We start from the raw sequence: 24,973 nt of genomic DNA, 5'->3' as shown, positions 1-24,973 counted from the left end.
GTCTTCTTGACTCTCGAGACCCACTGGAGGTACTTCTCTCACTGCCCAAGTGCCCAGTGCAAGTTCCTCGCTGCGGTCACCCTGGTCCAGCCTAACCGGTCACAGTATGGACTGCAATCTCGAGTCCCTTCCGCTTCTGATGCTTGTCAATCAAGTGAGGATCATCTCGTACTATATGCGGAGTACAATATGCATTTTGGGGCCGACTTTCAAATCCGGGTTCGGCAGGTGCAGCTTCCCCATACCCAGTGCAGTCGTGAGGGACCTCAAGGTCTCCTCACCTTGAGCTGGCGCTCCAGAACTAGACTCTACGAGCGTATACTGGCATTTCCATGACATGGGCTGCACCCCTGTGTACCACCTACTTCTCAGCCGCCTCGTCGTCCGCAGCGGTCTTTATTGGACCCCGGTAGGATCTACGCATGTGGCGGCCGTACAAGGTTTTGCCGAGATGAACAAGATAATGGAGCAGGGAAGGGCAATGCGATAACAGAAGGCTTGGTCGGTTGGACGATATCGAACTGTTCGCGGTCGACGATTGCGCCAACTTTGTCACGCAAAACGCTTGAGTCCGTGTACTGTGTGCTACCCACAGGTCTTGAATTTGCTCAACTCATAACTTGCTCAGCCTCACTACGGTCAATTCGCAATCCAGCTTCTGTAGCTTGTCCATGATCCGTGAGGTTGCAGATGGCGCAGACTGGTGGGGGCTTACAGGCCGTTAATGCATGGCAGCAGGTGCCCGGTCATGATCTACGGTTCCGCGGCTGTCTCATCGAGCCGATGAGATATGTCTTCAGGGGGTTAGGTCATTGGATGGCTTGCGCAGGAACCAACAAGTCAAGCTAGCCCCACGGCCACTTTTCTTTGTTCTCATCCATCAACCGCACAAGCACGGCTCTGGAATGCCAATGGAAGGATTCTCTGTCCTTCTCTTCGTCTAATGATATGGGGCCAGAAGATGCATGAACTACATGTTACTACAGAACTCTATTCCCTTGATCAATAATTCTAGTGTTATTACCGGGGTTGGTGGTGCTGGGGTTCTCCGTCTTCAGACACCTCGTCCCTCACAACCCTAAATCTCAACATCGCCACTACCTTACTGCATTTTTAAGAGCCCAACAGCATCGATCTTTTTGTACTAGTAGAGTTTCGTCACCCTCTCGCTGCTGCACATCTTCGACTCCATGGATAGAAGTGCAGAGCCATGCACCTCAACGGGTCATGGCGTTCCTAGAATAGCTTGCAGCTGGGATCACGTTTGATGCGATCGCCATGCACACCCATGGCAACCATGGACGTCAGCTTACAGACCCCTTCAAACCTTGACCGTTGATCGACTAACCATGATCGACTCGACCTTCTAAAGCGTTCTAGAAAGATTTTAGACCGATCGATGGACACCTTACAGATGCACCTCACCAGATCCGGTGTTGGATTGGCTCACGGTCCTCTTCAATCAGCCATACAGAGTTCGTGAACGGTCTGCTGACACACAAACAGCGCCAGGGCGTCGAGTCGTCGAGTCGTCTTGTCCCACAGTTCTCAACCTCTCACGCGCCTGACTTTGAATCGAGTTGACTGTTTCACAAAGTCTCGTTGCTGGAATAGGGCAGAATGTTTTAGGGCAAAGCTACCTACATCTCTCGGCATCTTTTGTCTCCCCATAGTCACTTCCGTAGTTGAAGGGCTGCGCCCCGTTGCATCTCGAACAGCACGTTTTAGGTACCTGGGATTCTTTATTTAGCAGCTATGAGATTGCGCCTGCGACTATTTTGTATGGTCATCACGATCCAAATGACAATGACGTGAACGTCAGAGATCGATTTCTGGACTCCTTGACTGGCTGGCAAGGATGGCACAACAGCCAGGGCATCCCGGCCTGACTTCCTTCAAAAGTAGTACGATTGCGATGCTAAGACGTTCTAAATCTCTCCGAAATCTTGATTTTGAGGTCGAAACTACAAGGAAGCGGAACAGACGGCTGTCAAGTCAGGAGGGTAACTCGATCCTTAGGGCTACCTCTCAACAAGGGCCGTTGGCCAGAAATGATTCTCAGCAGTGAGGCCGGCCCAGGCAACCGAAAGCATATCTCATCCGACCTGCAGTCAAGGCTCGAGGCCTGTTGACTTGCAGAGCCCACGATATAGCCCCTACCAAAACTTGTGCGTCTTTTAGAGGGTCGTTACGCGCTTCTTGCTCGTCTGACAATCGTTTCTATCTGGCGACGAAATCCTGTACATTCAAAAAAAAAAAAGAAAAAATAGAGACACTATGTGGTCAGCATGACATCAAGTGAATGCCTTCATGACTATGTCGGTTCATTCGGCCCTGCGTCTGTCACGAGCCGAGCTATTGCGGTAAGGCAATTTGACCTAACAATGCACGTTCTTCCCTATGACATACGTTGGCTTCGAACGTGGACACGGACCCTTCCCTAGTGGCCTACCTGATAGTTAGGCTTTTACGAGTTCGCAACAGAATGTCGGTGGGAGACCAAACTTGCTGCATGTTGCATGAAAAGGGCCTCTAGCTTATGAGCATCAACAACTATCTGACCCGACAGTGTGGTTGATCGACTCCAGCAGAGCTGTACCAGTCGAGCCACCAGGCATCATTAAAGCATTCCAGCATGGATCAATGCAGGTCAGGCTAGAGCAGCTGCGACTTCCACAACCAACACTTCTTCGGCCCATACTCTATCTCATTGGTGCCGCTCGCGATCGCACTGGGCCAGTTCATCCTCACTCTCGCCCGTCTCTCTCCCAAACTCCGCATCCGCATAGTATCTTGGTCACGTTGATTCCTTGTACCCTGTTATGGCTCCTATCAGACGCGTTACTAGCGTTCACCTTAACTGCTCCCCGCTATTCCATGGGTCATTGAAGTTAAGCGCGGCACTCGCAGATCACGCCCGCCAATACAGGGTCACTGCAGGATCTCGGGTTGGCTCGCAGTGGTAGAAGCTAAACTTTGACCAAGAAAATAACGGTGATAATGACATCTCGAAAACATGATGATCTGCCGGAGCATTGTGAGTGCTAGCAACCACTCATAGAACGGACTTTCACGGAGCTCTTTCCAATGGAATCAAAGGCTGGAATCTACACAGGACTGAGACACTGGTCCGTCTTCGGGGTCCTTGGGGACAATGTTGCCGATATCGTTGGAGATTAGTCTACACGCAGGGATTATGACCAGTCGATCTATTGCCGTGATGACGATCGAGATATCATGATCGAGGATCGTCTTCGGGAAAATTCGAGCCATGAACTATAGACAGCCGACGGTTGACGGTTGACGGTCGACCATCCTCATTGACTTAAACAATACTATCGGATAGCCGGGCGGGAGGGAGTCCCCCCATACGCCGCCATGTCAGCTTCCTCTTTGTTGAGGGTCAATATTTCCGCTGCAGGGCGTCGATCGTCACCTGTTGCCTATCAGACGCTGTTCTACGGAGTGCCAAAGTTGGATGTACTCAGAGTAGAGAGCACATCGACTCCCGGAAATACTCACGCACTGTTCGCCGGCTAATCACATAACCTACGCGCTGTGTAACCGCTGCTATGAGAATAATAGCGCAAATACGGCAAATCTAATTGGGCGGGATGCTTGAAATTCCTTTTTCTGGGCAAGGCACCTGGCATCTGCCCCAAAGCACAAACAGCGCCGGCCCATTTCTGAGATATTAGAGTTGGATAGGGTATGCGCCAGTTTGCCCCAAGTAAGCACCTTACTCTGCTCAGGAGTCGGATGATATCAAGGACTATTGGCTTGCCTGCCGCTTTCGGGCTTACCCTGAATGTCCACACGTCCTCCAAACGTCTAAAGCAGCCCTGTTCGTTCTTTCATGTTGGAAACACGCCTATGACCAGGTAAGTGACAGAACGTGGCCGCAACGGAATGTACTTTGAGATGCAGGCACTACCACTGGATGCCCCTTGACCAGGCACTTGGCAGTAGCACATACACACTAAAAGAAAAAAAAAAAAATAAAGAAGAAGAAGAAAAGTAAGAAAAAACGTAAAACTGAATCGCTTGGCCGTAATCGCCCGGCAATGAGAGGCCGCCAGTGAGCTTCGCGTCCACTGTTTCGAGTTGACCAACAAGTCAACAACATCACTATGCCTAAACAGTCTGGGAGGACAGGGTGAGGAGGCTAGCTTATGCGACTCCATTCATCGACTCCATAGGACCACTAGGACCTCGACGGACTGTGCCACCTGCACGCACTGTGGGGATGGATCGCAAGTTCGCAGATCACAACTAGCTCTGCGCCCTGGCTAGACTCTGCAAGAGTTGAGTTTCTATGACAGCTATGACGGGCGCACCCTAGCCGGAAAAGTTTCGGCCGATTATTGCGAGTGATTGGACCATTATTGGATCACTGTTGGTTTTCTCGCTTTAATGTTTGGCCCATAAGCCTCCTTCATAGAGCCTGGCAGTGACGGGTGGCGGCGCTCGTTCCCTCAAGGGTTGTGAAGGCGATCGCTCTGCACCGATTGACACCATTGTCAGGCTCTCCCATCCATTCTTGCACAGGGAGTCTGGGAGCAACGGCGAGCCACCTGTCAAACGTGTCAAACCTGTCAGACGTCAGGCTTACAGTTGGGAAGAGACGGGGGGTTACTTCTGTCACCATTGCCAATCCTGCCATTCCCTTTCCGGAGTTCATTCTCAGCATCCAGACACTCTTGCGGATCGCGCCCAAAAAACGAGGAAACAAGCCCATAGTACTTTTGATCGAGATCCTTTTGCAAAATGGAGGGGATGCTTCGTCTGTTCGAAATCTGCGATTGAGGCGGAGTTCAACTCCGGCGACTAGCCAAGCGCTCAATGTCAAGTTATAACCCACGGTGGAATCCAAGCGCGCGCGGGAAGATCCAAAACTCGAATGCTTGATTCTGAGGAAGCTGCCTATCGGAATACATTAGAGGATTTGCTGAGATTCGCTGGGCGACTAGTCGATAATAGCACGGCCGGAAAATGACTCCCGCCTCCCGCAAGCGGTTTCGTCCAGTCAGGGCTCGAGGGCGACGCGCCGAGGCATCGGCGGATCGCAGCAAACTCGCCGACTGGTCCCCTAGCCGGGGCCTCCGATGCGGTATAGCTTCGATTCTGGTTGGAGGCAGTGTAGCCGACCCAAGGTTAGCAGACCTGTATCCACTGTGATGATGGTGATGGGGTGACTGGCGTGTCTCCGCGGATGCCCAGTACTAGTACTCAAGACGGGCGAACGTACTTTGGACGGAGAGCCCTCTAGGAAAATGAGTTTGCGCCCATAGTCATGTGGGGGATACTTTGCAGCAGAGAGGAACGACTGATTCAGTCGTGAGTGCGGTGGCTTTGGGTTAGGGTCGCGTGAGTAAAGACGCTGATTCATCCCCGTATTCATTTACGTATACACTAACCATGACTCTAGAATATACGAGAAATGGAGTTGCCTTGCACTCGCACTGGCAGCTGGAAATGCATAGCATATCGCAGCCATTACTCCTTATGCATGTTGATGTTCCCCTGCTGGGCAGCTTGTACATCTACAGAGTTCTCTGTGTTTTCGGCAGCTGTATACATACGCGAATAGGTCGATAAGAACGCGAATAGTCTCCTTTGGCGAATTGCTATAAAAATCGATTTGTTTTGAAGAATCCATTCTCTCTTCAGTCACCAGACTGCAATTCTATGCTCCGGACACTGGCGCCAAAGCTCGTCCGGGCGAACATGCGGCCGTCCGCACAAAATATACTTACACTGGCAGGTTCAAGCTCAGAATACTCCTAGTTGCGGTACCTGCTGATATCATTAGTCGTCTTTCGCCCCCAAGCTCGAATACAGAGTACCGAGGCAAGCTAACAGCAAATATTCAGCATCAAACATTCAGAAGCAGGGAGTGCATAGTAGGGTCTGGCCTACGAGACCCGTCAGCCGCCAGAGGACTAAGCACTGGATTGTTTCAGGCTTGACCTGCAGTGTTGCTCTTCCGAGTTCGTGCCTCCGCAATGTACACGCGCTATATGCATGTACCTTGCGCGCAAGCATGATAATCCCTGCGGAAGACCATGCACCCTGCACGTTTGCTGCTTACCTGGGTTCCGGGCCCGGCTCTGGCCCTGGTTCTCCACGCGCTCGCGTTAAATCGGCCCCTGCCCGAGTCTCAGTCCAGTTCAACTTCCAGTTCGGATATCAATCATGGATATGGATCACTGCTGAAGCTACTGCACTTATCCGATACCACCACCAGGCCATCATCGGGGACCCTCGTAGTGTGCTTCCCTATGTCGAATCCGACACAGCAGTCGGAGCATCGCGATTCAGCCCAGCAAGCTCAGCCCAGTTCAGCCTACTACGCAAAGCTACTCCGTGCCCGAAAGCGAGAACCCACTAATGCTTGTTGTATGCATGCTGCCAAGAACAGAAACATCGTCTGAGATTCAGCCCTCTGGGCTAAGGTCTTATCTGCACTTGCAGTATTTGTACGAGTATTCAACGGCGTGGCCCTCACTGTTCGTCTGAAAGCGTACGCTTCAAGGTATTTTGGGGCGAAGGAAGGAGTGGGACGGGAATGGGGCGGATCTATGCAAGTTTGCCTTTTTGGAGTTACTGAGAATCTGAACAGACCTAAGGAGGTAATGAGCCAGATTCTTGCTAGTCGGCGTGTGTGCAGGGATCATAAGGGGCTTTACTCCCTAAGTTAGGGCTTCGACTTATCCATGTAGGGTGTACATGTCTTTACTTGCCTAAGTTTATCCATTCACGCACGGCGTGTTTGGTATACTTGTGGGATGATGGTAGACTAGATATAGCATTGCTACCGATATCTCAATACCTGCACCTCCCTATCGAGGAGTATAGTAGTACGATCCCTCACCAAGAAGCACCGGAGCGACCTGGACCGGTCATCAAGCTCACGACTCCCGTCAACCCTGCTGCACGCATCCAACTGCCTCTCACTCGAAACCATCTCACCTATTTCTACCCCTCAAGTTAAATCAATGTCCCATACGGAATACAGAGCACTTCCCCGATCTTAGCGACGGTGTCTGCTGCTTCGAAAGTACTCTGGTTTTGGCTCTGCTGCATTTGTCATCTGCAGACACGGGCAGTAGCACTACAGTCCAATTCGGAATCCCACTCGACCTGCCTATTTCGTACTGCTACGTAGTCGAAACAAAAGTACGCATTATGGTTCGAGTCTCGGTTGGTATAGGTCCTGTTTTGTTTTCCCTGTTCTCTTAGACTAGTGGAGCGTATCCGCGCCAGCGTGGTGCCTGTGCACTGCATCTGCTCCCGCAGTAAAGCGCAGGACAGGATTTGTTTGCTGTACAATAACGTATAGGTAGAGGCTAGGTATGCAACTAGAGAATCAGCAGCCTGTGCTGACAACCGAGCCTGACAATGGGCATAGTCGGGCACTATGGTGTGGGTCCATAATGGGATTATAATCATCTTGTTCTTACCCACGCAAATAGGATTCGTTCTTCTGCAAGGATACGCTGCACTTTGTGCATTAGTGCTGGGCTAGTGCATATTTTCCTTCGTACGAAGGCAGGAAGGCACTCCAGCTCCAGCTCTAGTGCTTCGGTAGGTGGCAGAGTCTAACAGAGGGGAGAAGAGGCAGAGTCAGGAAAGTACTTCGTGATTGAATTAGATAAACTACTGAATTCTCAGGTATATTTTTTGTATGTAAAGACGAAACCCCAATCCCAAACTCATCTGAACTAACGCCAACCACTGCTTCTGCACCTGTAGATCTGCTGTACCCGTTTGTGTATAGTAATGCGTGTATGTATGCATGCACCCGCTAGACCAGACCCTGGTAGTACACCCGAACCAACTGACAACTGCCGAGAAATAAGACGGAGTGAGAATGAGAAGCGGGCATGATATTGAACATGAACAAAAATGGGGCAATACAGAAGAAGTTGATAGCAGACCCAGAAAAAAGTAAATATCCCATCCTATCCTGTCCGTTTCGTGATCGACCTGGTGTTCGAACAGAGGGTGTCAATGCAATTGAGAGAACAGCATGCCAAAGGTCTCGAGGCAGCAGAGGAGGCTCCCGCGTCTCTAGTGCAGTCATTCAAATAGCTCCGCGGGTGTCCCTACATCGCTTCCCGTCAACACGAACACTCAGACAGCTTCACCGATTTGTCGCTGCTGATATTTCCGTAGAACGCTGAATGTTTGTGAGCGGCGGTCTCAAACTAGCTGGGCGACAACTGGATCCACATAGATAGGGAATTTTTTGAAGCTCACACCGACAACGTAAATTAAGTAGTATGAATGGATGGAATCGATTAATGAATAAAGCTGTACATATTGTATGGGTTCTCTATGGATGACTATCGTAACCTGGCTGCGAAGGCTCAGGCTTTGGAACCAATGGCGACGGTTCCAGAGGAAGGATGCGATTGATTGACGGCGACATGGCATGCTGTCCGTTAGACTGCGACAGATGGCCGTGTAGACCCATAGCGTTCTCTCTCTGCCTCCGTTCCTCCTGCTCCGGCGTCATGCACTTCACGGGAGGCGGAATGGGCGCGTCCGGCGAGCTCCTTCCCATCAGCTTAGGGCTCGGTTCTAGTTTTTGTACCGGAGGCAAAATTGGTGCTCCTCCCATGCCTCCAGCAGTCAAAGGCCTTGGAGACTGTTTGGTAGGGCTAATGCCAGATAACAAATGATGAGAGTGCGGGGACGATGCCCGATTGGCAGTAGGTGTCGCTGCAAACGATCCGTTCCCGCTGTAGACTGACGAGAATGAAGCATGATGGCCGGTGCTGGGACGGGGCGTCTGATGCTGTCCGTACGGCGTCCATGATGTGGGACCCGGACCGGGGCCGTCGGACGAAGGCATTGGCGGGAATCCGGCCAGAGGACCGACATCGCGGTTGCCTTGCGTAGGTGACATCGAGGGTCTGTTCTGAATGGGAGATGGGAGGGTTGGGCTGTGGATCGAATGGGAGGATGAAGGTCGTTGTGTGAGGGAAGGAGCGGGTGCGAGCGGGCCACGGCTATTCGGTGCAAAGTGTTGAATCGGAGGTAGTTGCGGCTGTTCTTGAGACGAAACAAGTCCGTTCATGCCTTTCGAAGGGGAGAAAGGAGCGCGAGAGGGGCTGAAAGAGCTCGCATATGATGACTGAGGTCGGCGTTCAGGAGAAGTAGGAAACGGAGGCTGAGTAGGCTGGGGTAGGGAAGGCTGCTTCGAGGGCGACCCGTTGGCCACCGCATCCTCGTTGGTAGGTGGGATGGCTTTCGTCTCTGGATGACCATCGGCGTTGGAAGAGGGCGAAGAGCCAACCTTGAATTTGAGCGGCGGTAATTTCGGGAGTTTCGCTTCCTCCTCCCGGCGTTTGCAATCCCGGCAGACGAAATGAAAGTCCTCCCTCTCCGCCTCCTCTTGCTTGATTCCAAGACATTTGCTGTGCTGCCAAACATTGCATTTCTCGCATGCAACACTATGGGAACCATCGTCCTGTGCAAGTTAGCATAGCCCGAAGCTTTGGAGTGTCAAACTTACAATATTCTCGCCGTGAACGCCGCAGCCAGAGCAGTCAAAGATCCACTCGTCTTCCTGAGAAAGATCTTCCAGATTCTTCCGCTGCTTCTCTAGTTCAGCCTTAAGTTGACGTTCGGAAATCCGGCTTTCCCCTCTCTCAAGCTTCTTTTGCTCCTCTTGGATCCTTTCCAGCTCGGCCTCATGCAGTATGCGTTTTCTCTCGCGCTCCTTTATCCGCTGCTCGCGAGTCATGATACGCGAATGCCGCTCATTCTCCATCTTCCTCAACCGTTCCTCCTCTTTACGAGCAGCCGCCAGCTCCTCCTCCCGCTTCCGCGCTGCCTCCATAGCTTCTCGTTCCTGCCGATCCTTCTCACTCTTCTCGGCGAGACGGCTTGACCTCTTAGCACCAGCGAGGAGTTGAAGGTTGATGAGCTCCTTTTCGCGCTTGATCCTCTGACGCTCCTGGGCTGCTTGCTCTTGTTCAATAATCGGCATTACGTGCTCTTCGATCCTGTCTCTGAGTATTTTTTCATCTGCGTCCCTCGTGTTCCGTATCGAATCAAGGAACTTCTGGTAGTCCTCTAGCGTAATGGCAATGCATTCCCATTTCATCGCCGCGTAGGGGTTCTCAATGTCCACATGCACGTCAGTGTTCTCCTCTTCAGACTCCACATCGTGGTCCCCTTCGGTGACTTTTCTCCGCTTCGATGCTCTCACGGCTCGTGCACTCTTTCTCGTCGTTTTCGACTTCGACTTAGCCGGCTTCGGAGGGGGAATGGGAGGATCAGTCCGGCGGTAGAGCCTATTGTCATCTAAAATATAATAGTAACGGCCTTGTCGATCATATCCAATCTCCTCAATACGCTAAGTCTGTCAGCCTGCGTCGCAAAGGTAGCGAACGGGTAATGGTTACTCACCCATTGTAACTGGTCGGTCTCCCTTTGCTCCGGCATCTTATCACGGATCCGGTCGGGATTCCAGAACGTCCAGACAGTGAGCTGGTGAAGGACGCGAAGCTTCAAGAATACATCAAAGTCCAAGAACCGCTTTGGGACCTCGTCGTACCCGAAGGGATTGGGGATGTGTGGAGCTTTCGCATTGTACTGGCGTCTCGTATATTCGTCAAAGTTATTGAATCTGCAGTTATTAGATACAACTATAAGCTTCCGCAGTCATATTGTAGAGCGGGGACATCTACGTACGTGAGTCCGCGATGCGACGAAACCCATTTAAGCAGACAGAGACCAATCTCCAAGAGCTTCTCCGAAGGTCCAGGCTTGAGACACTCGTTTTCCAAGTCCTATACAACACAAGCAGGAAGTCAGCACGCGAAAATCCACGAAACACTGGCCATCGCGCCCAATCTCCGCGGCCTAGGGCTGGTGCAGTCACGTACCTCAATTCCAAAATCTTCGTCAATTTTCATGAGTTTCCCAAAGATCGCAATATACTGCATGAGGTTCGCAAACTCCCAGCTGTTCCGAAGTTTCGTTAGCAGACCGGGCTCCTCGTGTGGCTGCTCTGTCTGCTCCGGGGGAGCATCCGCCTCGGAGCGGGCGCGCTTTCGCGATACCATGAAGGCGGTTCGAGACCTAAAAAGGCGCCGCGGCGCAGGGGCGAAATTCGGACAACCTGAGCTTTTCGCAACGTCTATGGGAACAGACAGACTAGAGGTATGATATGAGAGAAAGGACGTGTAGAATTGTAGCCTGGATATTAAAAATCAGAAAATGGTTTACTCCAAAAAGGTGGGCGTGTGCAGGCGAGAACGGATGAGCTCACAGAATCTCCGGGAGGCGCGTCGAGATCCGCCCGTCAGGTGACCTCCGATAAGGCTGAGAGTGCAGTATTGCAGTTGGGATAGTCATGCACGCAACCAGAAGGGCTTACTTGGAAATGATGATGTCAGAATAGAACTGTACAGGTTCTTCTATACCTCAAAAGTAGGTAAGGTAGGTATGAACCAATTGCGACTAAAGAGGCAGAGTCTCAGTCAACTAACGAAACACATAACTAGATCTTGGTATCTCGCATCACAGGTCTATTTCACTCAGATCGAGGGCGGAAAAAGACCAGAGGATAATGAAACATAACACAGCGCCGTCCGTATCGATAATCCACGCCATCAAGCAGCCATGTACCATGATGACCGAAAGAAAACGTGTGTAGATAAACAGAGAATAAGGGAACCCGAAGTTGGAAACAGAAACAGAAACAGTAAAGGCAACGACAAGAAAGCAAACCCCTGGCCAACAAGAAACCAAACCCAGCCCAGTATGCTGATGAACACTATTGCCGTTGATCCCTCACTCAAACAGATCGTCTCCTGATGTCGGTAACTTCAGCCCTTTCCGTCGTCTTTTTTTTTGTACTTTCGTTTTTCCGTCATGCATGATATACCACAGTTGCGCCTTGTAACCATTTCGCCTGAGCCTTTCCATGCAAGTCGTAAGTGTATCAAATATACCAAAGAAATCGGAATCGAAATCGAAGGGAAACAATGCTTTTCAACTTTTCACATAGCAACACCCGCTGCGCCGTCGGACACATTATCGGAGAGGTTGATGAGAAGTTGGGCGAGACACCGCTTCGTTGCTGCGTCGTCGCGGAGGACCGAGGAAAAGGTGGCGTCACGTAAAGGCTCAGGCAGACATTGGCGCAAGGCCTCGCGAGCACGGCTATTATCGCTCAGCCTATCAAGGTTAGAAAGCTGTTCATGTTACGAAGCGGAATGGACATACCGAAGGAAGCAGCGCACAACATGCTTGAGAAGTCTCACGGTCTGCTGTTCAACCAACTGAGTAACCATATTGCTCAGAACTGTCCCCACCGCGTAGAACCTCTCATAGGTCGCGCAAATGTACGCTAGACCGATGTCATCCAGCAGTATCTTTTGAACAATGAAGATAGCCACTGTTTTGCTCAGCTCGGAGCCGGTTTCCATGATCCGAAGACAGAGCGGAATTATTTCAGTGGTGAGGAGGAAGTTGATGACGTCGGAAGAGTCGTTCTTAACAAGCGCACCGATTACTCCTAGCGAAGTAAGACGGAGGTACTCGAAAGGCCGGGATTTCGAGGTTGTATTCAGAAAGGGGTAAAGGAACAGAGGGATATGGGCTAGTGGAAGTAAACGAGTCAGTAGGCGCTTTGTAGTTGAGAAACACAGTTGCCACATACCATTCAAGAAGAGAGTGCGGGTCTCATTGTGAGAGGCTACACACTGTAGGAGAGCCAGAGCATTGCAAACCCGATTTGATGCGGCAGCGGTAAGTTGAGACGGGTTCAACAGCGGGTACACGGAGATGATTTCCTGCAGTAAAGCGGTCATGACACCTGAAGGCAGTCAGTCAGCGGCTGATTATGGGAGGCTTGACCGAGGAGGCCTTACCAAAAGAATGCCAGATAACGAGTGCCAGCTCGGGTACCTGTTCCCTCTTCTTGCTGAGCTCCATCAAAGCAGCTTCCCTGCGATTCGGATCCAGGAGCTCCGCAACCCAAATAAAGACCTTCCGGTTCTCATCGCTGACTCCGCCATCGATCATCGACATCGCAGTCGACAACGCGCCATCCCCACCAACGCCTCCGACGCCCAGTCCCTGAGCGGTATTGCTCGCTGCGGCGTTGTTGGTCATGGCACCGGTGCCGGCCATGGCTATCCTCGAGTAGTGCTGTTGCTGAGCGGCGGCGGCGGCAGCTGCGGCGGCCTGGACCTGGGCATGCTGCTGAGCGACTAGCGAGGAATGTTGCTGGGCCTGGTGCGGGTGGTGCTGGGCCTGATGCTGCTGCTGCTGCTGCTGATGCTGCAACCAGGCGGCATCAGCCTGCGGGTACTGATGCTGATGAGAGAAGACGTGCTGACTTTGCGTTTGAAGCATGACGAACCGACGAAGGATCAGTCCTGAGGAGCGTGCTGCAATCTGCCCTGACCGACCGGAAAATTCAAATTGACGGCAGGAAGGGCTGGAGGTAAATAAGGAGTGATCAGTGGGTTGAGAGCGGGTGAGTAGTCATTGATCGATTTACCAAGCCGGTTGCGAAACAGTGAATGAGAGAGGAACACTCGCCGAGAGTGAGTGGGAGAGTGTTGGCTTGGATGTGGAACGGTGATCGAGGCGAGCGAGGTTCGGGCTCCGGGAGGCGGGGAGAAGCAGGTTCCGACCGGGGCTCAACTGACTCAGACCCGTCAACTCCAGCTACTGCTAGCAAGACCACTGCAATGCCCAATATCTTCACCTAAGTTTAATCCAGAGCAGAGGATACCAGGTCAATATTCATTTACTTCTGGTTTGATCTCTCCTGTTGACGCTCAGCGCTGCAAAGCCATACATGGCAAACCCAAGCCTACCGGTATTCTACCGTCGTGGCCCGTGCTCGTTACACGCAGCGCACAGGCTATTCTGACAGATGCATGGCTGACCAAGAACGGAAAAGATACAGGTTAACCTGTACCTAGAATCTAGTGGTAGGATACTGATTCGGTGCGATGTATATGTGCATGCAGCTCCCTTACCAGCTGCGTCGCGAATATACTCTGCATCGAAGCTTAACGGAGTGACTATACATACTCCGACTGAACTACTTGCTGTTCACGCCCTATAACGTCTTTAGGACACTGTGAGGGAGATACTTGGTAAGGCTATTCACATACCCATCATTCAGTATTTACATTCAAGAGTAGTATCAAACATGCAGCATTAAATGCGGAAAGAAAACATACACACATCAAAGTCATTGCTCATAATACAGGTACTTTCCAGAGTGCACAGCCATCATAAGGCAGTCAAATACATCATTCGTCTCGCCTCAGAAATATGAAAAGGAGGTCAAATCATATCGGGTTCTCATGGAATCATGTCGTCCACCTTCAACGTGTCATCGTCAATCGTTATACCCGGGACCTCGATCGTCCTGATCGCCTGCTCCGTCGGGTTCGTCGGTCTGAGCTCTCGCTCGCTAAAGAGTGTTAGCGGGATGATCTCTTGGACAAATTCGTGGACTGAACCTACTTGTGCTGGTGTAATAGCTATAATAGCTCGGGTACGTGTAAGAAGTGCTGCTCTTCTCGTCGCTGTCCTTCTTCCTTTTCAGCCCGAGACAAAGCGCAATCGCACCGAGGACGATTCCAATCGTTGCAAGCTTGCCCCATCCAGATCTATGCTCGTCCTCGTGTGAAGGCCCGGATGGCCGAGTGCCAAACCACGTGCGGCCAGGCCGGTGCGTATGATGCGAATGATGTTCTTCCACATATGTCTCTTCTCGCCTCCTTCGCCCAATGCCCAAACAGGCAAGAATGCTGTTCAAAAGTCCGCGTGCGCACAGGCAGAGGCAGAGGAGGAACAGCAAGAACACACCAGCGAGTGTTCCGATCACAATGCCCGCAATCGCACCACCGCTCAAGCCGCCGTCATCCGGAGCGTCGACCCCCAGCGCTGGCGACCCATCGGTAGTAACGGGCGTCTCGAAGGCCTGAGTGGTTGTCGCAGTTTCAGTAACGGTGCTCGAGTCTGTCGGTCGTACGGGAGCCGTGGCGGTGCCAGTATCTGTTGCCCAGATCGAGGTGGTAGCTGCTAGAACACACTTCTTGTCGGAGCTACAGACTTCAGAAGCACTGCAGCAGTCGCTGCCGCACTCACTCTCACCGAGATCACTTCGACAACTCCCGCTCGTGCTCGTCGGGGCCGCAACCCAGCTACTCCATACAGATGTGCGTGTCTCGACATCGGTCTCAGTAACAACCCAGGTGGTGCTGTACGTTTCCCAGGTGCCACTTCCACTCCCTGAACCGCTGCTCGAGGAAGAACAAACCGCTTGGTTATTATCGTCTGTAATACATGTTTCGTCGGAGGCACAGCAAAGCTGGCTGTAGTAACCACAGGGGTTATCGCAGGATCGTTGTTCGAGCGAGCCTCCCTCAGTACCACTCGGCCCTAACGGCGTCGCATCGGCAAGTCGACACTGGCTGAGGAATGTGACAATCGAGATCGCAGTCTGTAGTAATCGAGAGGTATGCATTGCTAGTATAAAATATGACCGGGAATGTCAAGCGATCGGAAAAAAATGCTAGCAGGATGCTCTGACAGCCGCAATCGTAGGCTGCAGGGCCCCGAGACACTGACTGTCTTGACTCCGTCGCTCCAGAAACCCGCCGTGCGTTACTACGGCTGCGATGGACAACGAGCGACGACTCTCTGAGTCAAACAGAGATAATGTAGAATATCTTTCGACGTTACGAAGGAAATATTATGATAGCCGAAAGAGGAGAAGGAAACGAAGGGATGAACTGGAAAAGGAACCTTCGAAGCTGTCTGTCGTGCCTGACCAAGTCCGTGGGCGAATCTCCCAGCCTCCTCATGCAAGCCGTATACAAAGCCCAACCACCCCATTTCTCAGACAGTCACCGCCAATCGACAGTCTTCGTCACTATGCTCACTAATACACCGTATATTCGCTTGTTTTTTTTAAATATTTAGAAAATACGAGGCTGGGCCGGACCCTGCTTTTCATCACATTCTAACCGTCACTTCGTCAAGCTGAGTACCCTACGCAGTGCCCCTCCTCAACACCAGCGGGCAATCCCCGCATCTCGTCATGCTTGATTACTGGCTATAGTGTCAGCTACTATTATTACTCCGAGGCTAGGCCTGGTCAATCAGGTCAGAGTTCTCACTCACGAGCTTTAGAATACTCTGGGTTTATCTCGGGTTTACTTCTCCTCGCGCTAGACGCCTCGTTATCAGGTACTGATGAGCTCAGGCTAATCAACTCGATCAGACATCAGACACTCCACTGCACTGTCTGTTTACTGGCTTTCGGTCATGGAGACTGCAGGGACAGCATCCCCATTAACTCAATTCATCCGCCCCGCTCTTGTTCTATAGGTTTTGGGCTGCGCCAATCGAGCGGTGTGCTTGAAAAGTTGTAGGTGAATTTTTTTCTCATCTGATGTCTCAAACTTTTCTTAGTAGTAGGCGTTTGGATTGGCAAATATGGTCAGTATCTGGCGCGTACACTAAGAGTAATCCATACATTCAATAAGCAACAGTATAGAACGTCACTCATTTACTCATTTCATATCATCCATGAACAGGGCCGTCATCATATACAAACTCGTGCAAGTCTTAGTCCAGGTCATTATATGTCCATTGCCGGTCAATTATATAAAGAACCCAGCAATGCCAACCACCAAGCCCACAACAAGATCCTGAAGGCTCGATGTTCTCCGATGCCCCGCGCCATCCGTCCCGCCCTCATAATTCCCACAGACTCCCAGATTAAGCCCATGGCACGCTCTCTGGCTTAAGCTGGAGCATGTTTCGATCGCATTCGCCGCAGCGCCCGTCTGTGTAAAGTCCGCTCCCCCACCCGTCACAGTCACCCCGTAGCCCCCGAAATACGTAACGCACGCCGTATAGCTGCTCTCGCATCTATCGTAGTATGATGAACACTGATCAGCGTCAGAGAAGGCAGTAGGCACATAGACGAACGGATAGCCGCCGGACATTGTTGAGCCCGTGGTCGTAGACGTAGGGTCATCGTCGGTTGTCGTTGTAGCGTCCGATGATGTTCGAGTCGTCTCAAATGCTCCTGATGAGCCACCTAGTGTACCCGTGCAGCTTGCCCCGCTGGGACAGCATGCAATATGGTTTGCTTCGTCGCTCGTACATACAGCGTCTGTTCGGCAGCAGATGTCAGAGTTGTCGAGGTTATCGCATGGGCTGTATCCGCCAGGACAGTTGCCGTCGCGCTTGTTCAAGCGCTGCAGAATATCATACGCCCGCCGATTTGTGTCTGGGCTTACTGTGATGGGGTGGTCGAAGGGAGGGTGTGAGGTCGCGAGGGCGCCGGCGGCGAGGAGGAATGTGGTCGCGATTAAGCCGGAAGGCTTCATTATCGTAGGTAGGCGTAATCAGCCCGCCAGTCTTCGAAGTAGATAATACTATTGTAGAATAAGAATATGCTTTGCAGGTAGCTCCAATCATCCAAGAATCAGCGGTTGGGTAGCGATGACGAGAAAGCAGGTGGCCGGGTAATCAACAAATTACTAAAAATGGCAAACTGTCGGTTCCGCAGTCTAGAGCGGTGCCGCCTAAATAGCCTAAGCATAGAGCCAGCCACTGCCTTTTCATCTTGCACCTCTCACTGGTTGTGAATCTGCGCGATATCTATAACAAGTCGCTGATGACCTGGTACTGAACTAACAAGCTTCCTATTCAGGCATTACCTTCAATCATGCCGTCACTGTAATTAAGCGGCGGAGCGTCCGCCTACATTACCCACCACATTTCATCAGTCCTCTGCGCAACATCCGCACTCAAGGGAGTCTTCTGTAAATTGCTAGAGACTCCTGCATCTGTTGGAATTTTCGCCGCTCAAAAAGCGGTCTTGCTACCGCCCTTAAGCGCCGGATTGTAAACAACCCATCGGTATGCCAACGACTCTCGGAATCCCAGTCTCGACGAGATCACCTCTCAGAGCCGAAGCCCTCCAATATTTTGGCATCGTTCAGGAACGCACCGTGCGTCGCTCCAAATGAGTGTGTCTCAGCGTTGATGGTTTGTGTCGTCGCTGGTCAATCTTCCCTGCCATAGACCCTCCATCTATGTGCTCGTAAATGAGTACCGCGCTTGCAGGATGGGGAAGAGCATGTGCTGCGACGCGCAACAACAAAAATTCGCCTTAATTCTTGAAGACATGCTCCAATTCTTCTCTATTACGGTGCGGAGAACCTCTTCATATATCCAACTGGGAGGTGATTAGAAACAACGAAGCGCTTTACCTTCCCATTTTGATAGAAGACGTTCATGGCCTCAATTGGATATTTAAGGAGACTTCCCAGTCAGCGAATGGAGGCAGTACATGCCAACAATTTCAACGTATCTCTGTTGCAGAAGGTGCAAAACGGGCTTGCCTGCTTTACCCTAGGCGTCTTCACACTTTCCTAAGCCCCAGAAATGAGCAATGATACACGCCTTCGTTAGAGAACTGGGCGTAAGCCATACAGAGCCTCTGAGCTCGATAGTATGCGTTTCGAAGCACCGAATTTCCCAAGGATGCCTCTCCTGTGTGAAATAAAGACGAGATATCGATAGTCTCCAGGCCTTCGGCTCCCAGGGTGACAAGAACCTTCTTTGTTCTGTCTCAAGCCTCTGAGAGCATCATTTATTTTGGAAGCCTCCGTCTTCCTCCGGAGACCAAGCCAGTCTGAGAGGGCATTATTACTGAAAGTTACGTTTGAAATGCATTCACGGTGGGTATGTTTCAAGATTGATGGCGCTCACACAAAGCTACCTACGCAGTGCTCGTACCCTAGCCATCAACGAAACTCTTTCGAACTCAGCCGTAGATCTCACATTCGCTTCTTGAAGATAACCCGGCTCAAACACTGTAGAGCTTCATTGTGGCCTTAGGTTAATACAATTGGAATGGCTTCGGCTGAGTCTTTCCTCGGTTTTACTTCGTTGTCCTGTGCCCCACACAAGTTTTGCTAGAGAAGATAAGGTACTACGGGAAACCCTCTACCTCTAGTATCACCCATGAACAACAGCTAGGCTGTAACCCTCCAAGCTGACTTTCAATCAGTGGCTATCGATAGATTCAAACGTGCTTAAACTCAAGCTTGAAAGCCGCCTGTGGCCCTGCTCTCATGTGGTTGACCCAAAGACAAGCTTAATTTCACTGTTGCTGCCATCAGCTCTAGCGTAGGAAATACGTATGTCTAGCGTTCAATCTTAGCGGAACGGAAAAGCCATGATGCCGCACACTGGTGGGACTATCGTGGGAAGTTAAGAGGCACTGCCCTTCGATGGTATAGTCCAACATAAACCTGACTACATGAATGGCTGCCAGAGCTATCTTGAGCTTTATGAGGAAACTGCAAGCGTAAATAAACGGGCTTGAAATAAGCAGAAACAAGGCTATCAGCCCTGCAAATTACAAGCAACAAGCTCTTTTATTACGGCTTAGGTTGGGTGACAGTCCATGGACCAAAGCAATGACGATGACTATGCAGAACATGTGACTGTCGGCCACCCAATAAACCTCCTGACAATTCAACTCACATCCCTTCAACTATCATCAACCACCTAACGGGACATTGTATTGATCTCAATTATGGAACTCCCAGTCGTGGATTTTTCATCATGGCATAATGCTAAAGATGAAAGATCTCGGCAACGTGTGGCACAACAGCTCGTAGACGCCTGCCAGCGGGTAGGTTTCGTACGTATCATCAATCACTCCTTGCCGGAAGGAGTCCTCGACAAGGCATTTGAATGGATGAAGCGACTCTTCGCACTTCCAGAAGAGGATAAAATGAAGGCGCCTCATCCGGCGGGTTGGGCTGTCCATCGTGGATACTCATGGCCGGGTCTAGAGAAGGTCACCCAAATCATGAGCACTAACGATGACGGAGACGTGAAGAAGAAATTGCGCGAAGTGCCTGATGTCAAGGTGTGCTTCTTTACTCCCAGTACAGACCTAGACCTCAATTGCTGAGTAATGCTAGGAAGTCTACGACATCGGCAGCGAAGATGACACCAGCCAGCCGAACCAATGGCTTCCCGACGCCATACTCCCTGGCTTCCGCGACTTCATGGTCCAATTCTACAGCGAGTGTGACCGCGTTGGCAAGGAAATTCTCCGAGCCGTAGCCGTAGGCCTGGATCTTGAGGACGCAGAGTACCTCACGAGAAAGCATTCAGGGAACTCTAACCAGCTGCGACTCCTTCACTACCTACCCGTTTCAGCTGAGGATCTGGAGAAAGACCGCGTGACTCGCTGTGCAGCGCATACGGACTGGAGCTCGATTACGATGCTTTTCCAGGATGACTGTGGCGGGCTGGAGGTGGAGGATATATCGAGGCCTGGGACGTTTGTGCCTGCGCAGCCTGTGAAAGATAGTATCATTATGAACATCGGAGATCTGTTGCAGAGGTGGAGTAACGGTTCGTTCTCGTTTCTAGGAACACCACATAAATTATTCTAGCCTGCCTGTGTGCGAGGGATATGGGACCCCGGTTACGTGTAATATTTGCTAATTGAAGTTTGGTACAACAGACCGTCTTCGCTCTACGAACCACCGAGTGAGCCTACCGAAGCTCTTAGATCGAATTGAAGGTCCGGATAGGATGGCCCGTGAGCGATTCTCAATTCCTTACTTTATGTCTCCGGACGACGAAGTCCTTGTTGAGTGTATACCTTCCTGTATGAATGACGAAACTCCAGCTAAGTATGAGCCTATTACACGAGGAGACTATAACAAGATGAGGATGTCCATGATGTATTGATTCTGCTATTTTCACATTTATGCCAAAAGCTACTTGCTCCCTATGTATATATATTACAACCGCCGCAGCACCTAGGGTAAACACTGATTTCCATCGAGAGAACAACAAAACTACTAGCTACGCCAGTTGTATTGGACGAGTTTAATACTTTACAGAGAAAAAAAAATCGTAGAATGAAGTACATGCCCTACTAGCCCCGGAGCCCTTATCCTCTCCACAATCATGCCTTATCCACAAGGCAGAAAAAAAAGGTCGGAACCAAGCCGATAAGCGCGGCGAACATGGAGTTTGTCTCCAGCTCCAGCTCCGTCGACGCAACAGAACTACAAACACCAATCTCAAAGTTACACGAGCACGAGGCGAATCAATGCTGATACCACATACAAACAAATATAAGACCTTCCGAGATACACTTCAACCCACGCAAACGCTCAGTCCAACAAGACACCTCTGTTCCAAAATCGCCGCAACCCCTCAATTCATCCTCCGCAACCCATCCGCAAAATGTCTATCCCAAACGAAGCTCTTCAAAAGGTGCGCCGGCGCTCCTCTGCCCTTTGACCAAGTCTGAATGCAGCTCTAATGTGATGTTCTCAATAGCTCCTTCAAGAAATCGAATCCCGCGTGATAACCTCGCAGCAACAGATTGGGATCACGAAGGCACAAATGACAAGCAAAAACCGCGATATTCGAATGCTAGAGCTCACATCAAAGGAGTTAAGCTCGTTGCCCGCCGAGACTAAGGTTTATGAGGGCGTTGGAAAGATGTGAGTGCCATGTCTTGCCTTGTGGACAAACTTGGGGGAGGAAACGGGCCGTGCTATATTGCGGGACCTGGGAAACAAATATAAGACAGACGGATTTTGGATGAATAAGATAAATGGAAGGGAGACTAATGTCGCGTAGGTTCGTTGCGGTCCCTAGAGCCACAGTGGACAAGCGGATATCGACAGAGACCGGAGAGTTGAAGGGGGAGATAGAGAATCTGGAGAAGAGGATGAATTATTTGGAAATGACGTTTAAGAACAGTCGGGAGAATCTGGAGGCCATTCTGAAGTCTGGACGGGCGTGAATAATTTTCCTCATTACTCTTTTCTTGTCTATGTTCTACCTGTGAATGGATGAATGGCACTCAAACCATGGCGCTCTACGAACAAGCATCGTTATCTAAACCTAGATCCCTCTGTCTAACAGGTCTTGATGCTACAGCATTCGCCCATCTAACAAGTTATGAAACTAGGTTTTATCCCGTTCTCAACTCATCTAACCGGTACCAGCAGCCATCTTTTCAATCATCCAGCATCAACCCAGTCTCTTCCAAACCTCTGCTCATCAAAGTTTCTTTCGCATCTGCCGTAAAAGCCTCCCGGTCAAGCGTCAGAATGAATCCGCTGGTGGGGCCTTTTGCTGCCGGTCACTGGATGATGGCGGCGGTGAAGGCTTCCAGGATGACAATTCTGAGGTAGACCGGCCGGAGGAGCTGGGCTGGCGTTGAAGCTGGCGTTGGAGTGAATGCTGGTTGATTGCGTGCAGCTAATCTGGACGCGATGATCCAGGTAGCCGTGCGAAGGCTGGTTCCGTGACCAGGGCCCTGGCGGGTGAAGACTGTTTCCGTGGCATGACCTAAGTCTGCGCAGGGCTTCTGTGAGTAAATGTAGGTAACATCCGGCTGTGACTGGATTAGAGCGGCATGCAGCTGATGTCAAGTGCCTGCAGCTGGTCTAGGTGCTGGCTTCCCGAATCTGAACCCCCGGCAATTGAGGCAGTTGTGGGAAGGTCCATGTCGTGACCGAAACTTGCTTTGGGGGAAACATGGATATTACAGCCGTACATTACATTGGAAGTGCGGCGTATCGGTGGGTGAGGATGAATAGACGGATACCTTGTTGCTGGGTTCGACCTGGAAGGGATGGATAACCGAATGGCCTAGGACGAGTAGGCTTAACAACGAATAAGCCCTGGCAAGCACGAAAGACAAGACAGAAAAACGGAATGAGTGTAGGCAAGCAAGCGACAGGGAAGAGGGGAGATATATTCTGATTAAATAAGGGTGATTTGAAGATGGCGGTGCGAAGCGCAGTGAACGAGTATCTGGTTTGAAGTGAAATGGTTTAGAAGACTCATTCACTTCAGCAGGCCTGTACATTGCGGCCATCGACAGACCAAGCAACCATAAATCAGAATCTGCCGAGTCATTAAAGAGATCTTTGAATGAAAAAATCTACCTCATTATTTCTGTCATCGTATACAGAGGATGGTGATAATGCTGAGGCAGCTACCGTCCACTATCTCTTGAACTATACCCTATATTTATGCAATTGATATATTTGCTTTGAAATAGCCTCGACGAGCCGGCTTATCTTATACAGTGTAGATTTGTAGATATCTAGGTGTGATCCTCCTGATATTGAGGTTGCGCATTGGTTTCGCCTGCTGTGAATTCCTGATCTTATGAGTATTCTGCCCTCAAAAATCTCCAAACGTTGTAAAGCGCATCTACTAAGAGATTGAGATGCGTGGTTCTACATCATGCGCTTCGTAGAGCAAGTAGCAATACAGTTGAAACTTTGTTTAAAGACATAGCCAAGTATACGTGAGTGCTAACATAGCAGTCTAAAAATACTACCACACGAGGAATCTATCAGCCTCAACACACTGATGATTCCACTGCGCATGGCAATACCGAACGTAGGTTAGGCGTATGCTTGAATGCTTGGTGAGTATCTACAGGTATTATGGAGACACTGCAAAGACGTTGCACGCAGACTATCGCACCATGAATTTTGTTTCTTCGGATCCAAGTCGCACAGCAGGTGTTTAGCAAATCAGTCTCCTTCCAGAGTTCCGGAGCCATCATGTCGTGATTTCACTAACCTGCACCGACCTGCGCCAGAGTAGTCTGCACTACTGAAGAGAAACGGGGTCAGGGCACGCGCATAACGTGATCATGGACACGATGATGAAAGATACGAATCGAACGATAAATATAATAATGGTCAGGCGCCTGTTTGCCATTTCCGATGGACTCGGAGACTAGACCAGCTTTGATTAGCCGAGGGCTGAGCCGTGATGGTCGTTTCGCACTGTACTTAATTAGGCGATTAGTTAAAGACAGCGGCAGAGAACTAAAGACGGATCGTAGTTAATGCAGTTAATTAGTATTCTGACTGAGGGGCTGTTGATGCGGTGCAGGCTGCAGGCTGCAGGACGGGTTGGTGAGCGAAGAGCCGTCGAAGGCAATTCTGCAGGAATTCTGCCATATTACTATGGCATGATACTGGAGCCTCTGCGTCTGAAACGACACGTTACAGTCATATTGTCATTTGTCGCAAACGGAATGCCAATATCAGGATTCAATGGCTCGAGCGAGCGGGGCACCGTCATACTTGAGAAAATGAGCTGTTCGTACTATCAGATTCTGTGCTCCGTAAGCTGCACAGACGGCCGGTTATCTACATGATCTTCATGCACTCCGTGCTTTGTGCGCGCTGGCGGCAGAACAGCTCTGTGCGCCGCGAGTCGCTCGTCGCGCACGAGGACTATTGGACGACCTAGGTAGCTCGTCCAGTGTTTCATCTTCCGAGTAGATAGGTGGAGCGGGCGTCAACATACAGGCCCGGAGTCCAAACGGATAGAGGACCGAAGAACGTGCATGATTCGGCGAAGGGCCAGACAGCGATGGCGAAAATTTCCGACGGCGCGTCGGCGAGAGGGATGGGCCTGAAAGGTCCAAGGGAACTGGAGTCGGGCAACAGTTGGACACGGCTTGAGAGGGATCATCAGATCGACGGGGGCTTCATTGGCTGGCGCCCATCGCCATCCAAAAAAAAACAAGAGCCAGAAACGACGGTGAAAATGGTGAACACTGAACAATAATGATGATAATAATAATAATAAATTAGGGGCTGTGGATCCAAGACGACTCGCCATTTAAAAAAGGCAGGATTTTGACTTCTATCGGACTGGACTGTCTTCCTCTTAACCCAACTTCTCGCGTAGCGGGTCGAGTCGAAGTAATTTGGACAAAAGATTCGTTTCGCACGTAGATAACATGAGACCAGTACTGTGGGTGATGACTACTTCGGTGATGGCACGGTCTCCCATCAACATGCACCTGATTATGAGAGACGTTCTTTGTACGTAGGGCTGGTCAGTAGTGGGGCGCTTAGCGGACGCCTAGGTG

The 24,973-nt window shown here is 50.7% G+C and overlaps 9 protein-coding genes across 9 annotated transcripts; 3 read left to right on the top strand and 6 right to left on the bottom strand.

The window, feature by feature from the left end:
* Window positions 1–5,619: 5,619 nt before the first annotated feature.
* Window positions 5,620–6,800, top strand: BDW70DRAFT_140518 (uncharacterized protein). Its single transcript, XM_073737632.1, has one exon. The coding sequence runs from the start codon at window positions 6,066–6,068 to the stop codon at window positions 6,432–6,434; it is 369 nt and encodes a 122-aa protein (XP_073593882.1). The 5' UTR covers window positions 5,620–6,065; the 3' UTR covers window positions 6,435–6,800.
* Window positions 6,801–7,729: 929 nt separating this feature from the next.
* Window positions 7,730–8,212, bottom strand: BDW70DRAFT_87646 (uncharacterized protein). Its single transcript, XM_073745087.1, has one exon. The coding sequence runs from the start codon at window positions 8,084–8,086 to the stop codon at window positions 7,808–7,810; it is 279 nt and encodes a 92-aa protein (XP_073593881.1). The 5' UTR covers window positions 8,087–8,212; the 3' UTR covers window positions 7,730–7,807.
* BDW70DRAFT_140517 (putative PHD finger domain protein) lies at window positions 7,876–11,227 on the bottom strand. The gene is made up of 5 exons (XM_073737631.1): window positions 10,902–11,227; window positions 10,708–10,805; window positions 10,423–10,642; window positions 9,524–10,369; window positions 7,876–9,478 (listed from the first exon to the last, which is right to left on the bottom strand). The coding sequence occupies exons 1-5, from the start codon at window positions 11,079–11,081 to the stop codon at window positions 8,339–8,341; spliced, it is 2,484 nt and encodes an 827-aa protein (XP_073593880.1). The 5' UTR covers window positions 11,082–11,227; the 3' UTR covers window positions 7,876–8,338.
* Window positions 11,228–11,927: 700 nt separating this feature from the next.
* BDW70DRAFT_87641 (Rcd1-like cell differentiation family protein) lies at window positions 11,928–13,657 on the bottom strand. Its single transcript, XM_073745086.1, has 4 exons — window positions 12,894–13,657; window positions 12,683–12,838; window positions 12,247–12,622; window positions 11,928–12,198 (listed from the first exon to the last, which is right to left on the bottom strand). Exons 1-4 carry the CDS (start codon window positions 13,378–13,380, stop codon window positions 12,021–12,023), a joined length of 1,197 nt encoding a protein of 398 aa, XP_073593879.1. The 5' UTR covers window positions 13,381–13,657; the 3' UTR covers window positions 11,928–12,020.
* A 61-nt stretch (window positions 13,658–13,718) lies between these two features.
* BDW70DRAFT_140514 (uncharacterized protein) lies at window positions 13,719–15,873 on the bottom strand. The gene has a single exon (XM_073737630.1). It carries the CDS (start codon window positions 15,515–15,517, stop codon window positions 14,459–14,461), a length of 1,059 nt encoding a protein of 352 aa, XP_073593878.1. The 5' UTR covers window positions 15,518–15,873; the 3' UTR covers window positions 13,719–14,458.
* A 447-nt stretch (window positions 15,874–16,320) lies between these two features.
* On the bottom strand, window positions 16,321–17,519 carry BDW70DRAFT_140512 (uncharacterized protein). Its single transcript, XM_073737629.1, has one exon. The coding sequence runs from the start codon at window positions 17,391–17,393 to the stop codon at window positions 16,659–16,661; it is 735 nt and encodes a 244-aa protein (XP_073593877.1). The 5' UTR covers window positions 17,394–17,519; the 3' UTR covers window positions 16,321–16,658.
* Window positions 17,520–19,485: 1,966 nt separating this feature from the next.
* BDW70DRAFT_140510 (isopenicillin N synthase family dioxygenase) lies at window positions 19,486–20,923 on the top strand. Its single transcript, XM_073737628.1, has 3 exons — window positions 19,486–19,954; window positions 20,010–20,448; window positions 20,561–20,923. Exons 1-3 carry the CDS (start codon window positions 19,616–19,618, stop codon window positions 20,788–20,790), a joined length of 1,008 nt encoding a protein of 335 aa, XP_073593876.1. The 5' UTR covers window positions 19,486–19,615; the 3' UTR covers window positions 20,791–20,923.
* A 371-nt stretch (window positions 20,924–21,294) lies between these two features.
* BDW70DRAFT_162016 (putative prefoldin subunit 1) lies at window positions 21,295–21,862 on the top strand (the record flags this gene model as incomplete). Its single annotated transcript, XM_073741066.1, has 3 exons — window positions 21,295–21,324; window positions 21,391–21,557; window positions 21,697–21,862. 3 exons carry the CDS (start codon window positions 21,295–21,297, stop codon window positions 21,860–21,862), a joined length of 363 nt encoding a protein of 120 aa, XP_073593875.1.
* Window positions 21,863–22,432: 570 nt separating this feature from the next.
* On the bottom strand, window positions 22,433–23,076 carry BDW70DRAFT_87602 (uncharacterized protein). Its single transcript, XM_073745085.1, has 2 exons — window positions 23,016–23,076; window positions 22,433–22,928 (listed from the first exon to the last, which is right to left on the bottom strand). Exons 1-2 carry the CDS (start codon window positions 23,030–23,032, stop codon window positions 22,610–22,612), a joined length of 336 nt encoding a protein of 111 aa, XP_073593874.1. The 5' UTR covers window positions 23,033–23,076; the 3' UTR covers window positions 22,433–22,609.
* Window positions 23,077–24,973: the final 1,897 nt, after the last annotated feature.

This window comes from Aspergillus foveolatus (genome assembly GCF_047715535.1).
Source record: "Aspergillus foveolatus strain CBS 279.81 unplaced genomic scaffold BDW70scaffold_43, whole genome shotgun sequence".
Taxonomy (NCBI): domain Eukaryota; kingdom Fungi; phylum Ascomycota; class Eurotiomycetes; order Eurotiales; family Aspergillaceae; genus Aspergillus; species Aspergillus foveolatus.
Note: the sequence above shows the minus strand (reverse complement) of the source record. Positions and strands in the feature narration are given on the sequence as shown.